At 39.4% G+C, this 6,112-nt stretch overlaps 1 protein-coding gene across 1 annotated transcript in view; it reads right to left on the bottom strand.

Annotated features, from left to right (window-relative positions):
• LOC106873890 (N-acetylgalactosaminyltransferase 7) overlaps nt 1-6,112 on the bottom strand; it is a 35,712-nt gene that overhangs the window by 25,004 nt on the left and 4,596 nt on the right. Inside the window, exons 2-3 of the mRNA XM_052972004.1 lie at nt 3,361-3,544; nt 39-177 (exon numbers count right to left, since the gene is read on the bottom strand). Of these exons, the coding sequence (XP_052827964.1) occupies nt 39-177; nt 3,361-3,544 (323 nt within the window). The remainder of the gene's footprint in view (nt 1-38; nt 178-3,360; nt 3,545-6,112) is intronic.

Genomic DNA, 6,112 nt, shown 5'->3' with positions numbered 1-6,112 from the left:
AGGAGGAGGAGGAGGAGGAGGAGGAGGAGGAGACTTACTCGGTCATTCTAAAATCTGGTGGTATTCGGTCCATTGCAATTTTGTCACTTGCAAGTATGTTATATCCATAAGTTTTCAAAGATTGGTCTGCCAAAACTCTTTCGTTTCCTCTTATGATCACTGGTTTGCCATAGTCACCTACCAAAGATGAACATAACCAATTCAGATGAGCTTTTTTAATGATTTTTTTTGTTTGTTTTTTTTAATAAATTAGATTATGGAATAATCTTTAAATTAAACTTCTGAAGAAACTAAAAAACATTTTTTTTTAAAAGTGCCATATTCAGAAGTGAAAAGATTGACTTCTAAACAAGGTATGTTTTTCAATTTCCACAGATTGTGAATGTTTATATTACTGGCACATTTAAGAAAGATCTTGTAGAAATAGTGGAGTTTGACCAAAGAATCACTATTAGGGTTAAAGATAGGCAAACACTACTCCAGAAAACGATGGATGTAAATTATGAGAACATCATTTATATCCATAAATATTCTGTAGTATGAAGAACAAAATACAGTTCATCTACATCTCAGTGTTGGCTAAAGCCCTGTCTCATGTGCATGTCCACATGCATCTGTCCACGATGACTACCTGAGGCAAAAGAGGCCCACACTGGTCCTACTTCTGTCCATGTTCTCACTCCCTTTTCCTCTTCTGGTTAAGCCCTTCAGACATGGACATTGCTGACACCTTTCCTTCCATTCACCTCATCCCCATGTATTCAAACCACTTACTGGTTATAATTAGGAGCCTGTGGCCAAAGTAAGTAGGAGAATCTCTGATATATCTCTGATATATGACTGTGATTGTACCGATACATGAAGCTGGCATGTAGAAACAATTACTACTTTATGGGGTTTATATTCCGGAAGAGGACCTGGATATTTTTATCCTAAAAAGTGGACCCGAAGGTGATAAAGGTTGTGAACCACTACTTTAAAGGGAGCCATGCTGTGGAACTGAACCAAAATCTGTGATTCAGAAGGAACAGCCATGAGGTATTCCCACAAAATGTTTCCATTTAGACACAAATTGGAGAATTTTGTGGCCAAAATTTACAATCAGCCCTCAACTTTGCCCCACCACTCTCTCTCTCTCTCTCTCTCTCTCTCTCTCTATTTATCTATCTATCTATCTCTATCTCTCTCTCACTCTCTTTTTCTCTCTCTTCTTCTTTCTCTCTCTCTTCTTCTTTCTCTCTCTCTCTCATATGTGTGTGTGTGTGTGTGTGTGTGTTCGTGCACATGTATGTGTGTGTGTGTGTGTGCATGTGTGGAGGCATGACTAGACAGGCATAACTGTGTGGTAAGGAGCTTGCATCCCAACCACATGGTTCTGGGTTCAGTCACATTGTGTGGTACTTTAGGCAGTGTCTTCTACTACGTCTTCCACTCATTTACTTATTTATTTTTCCTAAAATTTTCATTGTGTCTTGCAACCTTTTCAATATTTGTTGACTCTGTCTGTTATCCAAGCTGTGTTCTTTTTGTTTGTTTGTACGCGTGTGTGTAGGTCAGTGTGTTTGTGCACATACACAGGTTTGTTTCAGATCCCATGATGTACCAATACAACAATAAAGACCGATTGAATAAGTCTCAAACTTTAAAAAAAAAGTAAGTACTAGAGTTGATTTTATGATTTTATTGACTGAAATATACTTCAAGGTGGTACTCCAGTATGGCCAGTCTCATAACTGAAACAAGTAAAGGATAAAAAATATACAGGGTAATTGAAAAGTAACTCCCTATTTTAAAATACTTATAAATTATTAATTAATTGTAATTTTTTCCCAGATATTATTGTGTTTGTTTCTTGAAGTATGAGAATTCAATCTGTAATTTTCTGTTGTCGTTCATGAATGAATGAATGGCCACTTCCTCTCCCCTCCCCTCATCGTGGTCTGCTTCATTGGCTAGCCAGGAGTCCTGACTTAACACCTAGTGGCTTCTTTCTCTGGGGTTGCTTAAAGGAACAGTTCTACTGTACCGAACCAAAGACTTTGGAAGAACTTGAAGGATGAATACGAGAAGTCATGTCTTCTCCCATCTCACAAGAGTTTCTGATGAAATCAATTGACACACTTCCTGAGCCACTCAAAAAGCTGGTGGTGACATCTGGAGTCCATATCGAAATTTAAATAAAACCTCATACTAAAAGCTTTCCTCTCACACCCATTTTTTAGTAAAAATTGCAATTAATAATTAATTTATAAGTATTTTAAAATAGGGAGTTACTCTTTAATCACCCTGTATATGTGTATATATAAATCGTGTTGGCACCTGAGCACCGTCTGAGCGTGATCGTTGCCAGAGCAGCTGTCTGGCTTCTGTGCCGGTGGCACGTAAATAGCACCAGCGTGATTGTTACCAACGTTGCCTTACTGGCACTTGTGCCAGTGGCACGCGAAAAGACATTCGAGCGAGATCGTTGCCAGTGCCGATGGACTGGCTCCTGTGCAGGTGGCATGTAAAATACACTATTTCGAGTGTGGCTGTTACCAGTACCGCCTGACTGGCCTTCGTGCTGGTGGCACGTAAAAGCACCCACTACACTCTCGGAGTGGTTGGCGTTAGGAAGGCCATCCAGCTGTAGAAACTCTGCCAAATCAGATTGGAGCTTGGTGTCGCCTCCTGGTACACCAGTCCTCAGTCAAATCGTCCAACCCATGCCAGCATGGAAAGCGGACGTTAAACAACGACGATGATGATGATGATGATGATAAAGGTTTATCTATATGCTCCACTCTGTTTTCCATCAACTGCTTTAACTATTTATAACTCCACTCCCTTTTTTCCCTCCCTCCCTACTTATTCTCTTTTATTTGCTCACTCACTTTGCTCTTGCAACAAAACATATATTCTTTTCTACTCTAGGCACAAGGCCCAAAATTTTAGGGGATGAGGCCAGTCGATTAGATCGACCCAGTACACAACTGGTACTTAATTTATCAACCCTGAAAGGATGAAAGGCAAAGTCGACCTCGGCAGAATTTGAACTCAGAACGTAAAGACACACGAAATACCGCTAAGCATTTCGCCCGGCATTCTAATGTTTCTTATTCCTTTATTGCCCACAAGGGGCTAAACATAGAGGGGACAAACAAGGACAGACAAAGGGATTAAGTCGATTACATCAACACCAGTGCGTAACTGGTACTTAATTTATCAAGCCCGAAAGGATGAAAGGCAAAGTCAACCTCGGCAGAATTTGAACTCAGAACGTAAAGAGACACGAAATACCGCTAAGCATTTCACCTGGCATGCTAACGTTTCTGCTAGCTTGCCGCCTTACAACAAAGCATATATTGTGTCATCTCTTACCAGGTCTGTTGAGTGTGTCTCTAGGGGCAGGCTCATAGTTACCAATAATCCCTTCCTTGAAAACACTTTTTGATAGAAAATCGATTAAAGGCTCCAAAGTCATCTTTTTCTCAGACGTTTCATCACCTGGTAATACATGGCTTGCCTTTCTCAACAGTTCTTTAAATGCGTCTCTCGTCTCATTCTGTAAATAAAAAGGAAGAATACAAGCTGACATCAATGGTGAACATCAATGGAATGATAAACAAGGGAAGAAGAGAAAGATTTCTTTTTTTTTCTCTTCATCAGATCAGTGCTTCTCAAACTGTCAGATGTGGCATACTGGCAGTTTTTTTTTTTTTTTGGGGGGGGGGGGTTTGCCCCCAGTGTGCCAGGGACCAGTATTATTTCTTAGTAATATTAATTTATACCGGAAACAATATATTTATAATATGCTTGATCATTAAATCTGCAAACACATCACTAAAAGTATCACAAAAAACTGTTACTCAGAGTTTCACGTTCCCATTCGTTGGGCAGTTGTGATTCAGAATGGAATAAGAATTTAGGTTATACTTATTATTTATAGTGTGGAGGCGCAATGGCCCAGTGGTTAGGGCAGTGGACTCGCGGTCATAGGATCACGGTTTCAATTCCCAGACCGGGCGTTGTGAGTGTTTATTGAGCGAAAACACCTAAAGCTCCACGAGGCTCCGGCAGGGGTGTATGGCAAACCTTGCTTTACTCTTTCACCATAACTTTCTCTCACTCTTTCTTCCAGTTTCTGTTGTACCTGTATTTCAAAGGGGCCAGCCTTGTCACACTGTGTCACACTGAATCTCCCTGAGAACTATATTACGAGTACAAGTGTCTGTGGAGTGCTCAGCCACTTGCACATTAATTTCACGAGCAGGCTGTTCCGTTGATTGGATCAACTGGAACCCTTGTTGTCGTAATCGACAGAGTGCCGTAATATATGTACATATATATGCACATATACACATACATCCATGTACATACATACATATATATATGTGTGTGTGTGTGTGTGTGTGTGTGTGTGTACGACAAGAAATAATTTTTGCCTCTTTTTATGGGGACAAAAGGGGTTTAGAAGATTGCAAAAAAGAAGTGCTCAAATGAAATTGAGACAGAGATAAAAAAAAGAAAAAACATAGATTAGAGAACAAACATTAAATTCGAGTCTACAACTTTATGTCACACCAGGCTTCCATACATTTGATCATATATAAATATTACCATGGCTTTTAACATGTAAAGAATACACATAAAAAAAAACACAGAAGGTAAAAGATATATATACAAATAAAAATACAAATATATAGAAGGACTATGGCAGCTTCCAAAGAATCTTTGGCGTTATGGGCATGTTCATTGATCTCTCTCTCAACAACGCTCCACATGCAATAGTCCAACAGATTGAGATCTGGGGAATTACGAGGCCAAATGTTAGGAGTTATGTGATCGTGAAAATTTTCAGCCATCCATTCCTGTGTTACTAGAGCCATGTGTGATAGTGCAGAGTCTTATTCAAATAAATTGAATACACCTGACTGGTATGTAAATGTTTTGTTCACATGCCACCGGCACAAGTGCCAGTAAGACAAAGCTGGAAACGATCGCACTCAAATGGTGCTTTTTACGTGCCACTGGCATGGAAGCGAGACTGCTGCTCTGCCAGTGATCCCGCTCAGATGGTGCTATTAGCGCTCTACTGGCACAGGTGCCAGTCATCGAATTTGGTTCATTTTCGATCTCACTTGTCCCAACAGGTTTTCACAAGCTGAGTTTAGTGTCCAATGAAGGAAGGTTGGCATGGGTGCCAGTCAACGAATTTGGTTCAATTTTCGATTTCACTTTACTAAATTTATACTCAGGCTAAGCTCAAACAGCCCGAGTGCCAGAGTCGCCACTAGTATATATATATATATATATATATATATATATATATATATATATAAATATATATATATATCAATTAGAAAATGGAGGATAATATGCTGAACCCGACGGCTTGCAGACAGTGTATCTTGTTGAATTCATTAACTTAATTTGTAACTAAAGTGACAAAAAAAACACAAAGTACAAGTGTTTATGACAAACCATGTTATATTGACAACCGGGTTTACAAATAAAAGCACATAAGGAAACATTAATTGGGTACCCTCCCAGCAGTATATTGGATAGATACTATCCCTTAGTGGGTTGACTCCTCAACCCCTAACTCTCTTGCATTATATATATATATATATATATATATATATGAAAATTAACAGAATGAGATAAAAAATCCAAGGGTGTGAATAGTTTTCAGAACATTTATATGGACAAGGTCTTACAGCTGTTAGTCGGATATTTGATATGTCCCTTCATCAGAGACAGTGCAAGAAAATATTTATGTATTAATTATTATAGAGAAGATATGAGTGGCTGTGTGGTAAGTAGCTTGCTTACCAACCACATGGTTCCGGGTTCATTCCCACTGCGTGGCACCTTGGGCAAGTGTCTTCTACTATAACCTCAGGCCGACCAAAGCCTTGTGAGTGGATTTTGTAGACGGAAACTGAAAGAAGCCCGTCATATATATGTATATATATATATGTGTGTGTGTGTTTGTGTGTCTGTGTTTGTCCCCCTAGCATTGCTTGATAACCGATGCTGGTGTGTTTATGTCCCCATCACTTAGCGGTTCGGCAAAAGAGACCGATAGAATAAGTACTAGGCTTACAAAGAATAAGTCCTGGGGTCGATT

This window comes from Octopus bimaculoides, chromosome 11, assembly GCF_001194135.2.
Source record: "Octopus bimaculoides isolate UCB-OBI-ISO-001 chromosome 11, ASM119413v2, whole genome shotgun sequence".
NCBI classification, from domain to species: Eukaryota; Metazoa; Mollusca; class Cephalopoda; order Octopoda; family Octopodidae; genus Octopus; species Octopus bimaculoides.
Note: the sequence above shows the minus strand (reverse complement) of the source record. Positions and strands in the feature narration are given on the sequence as shown.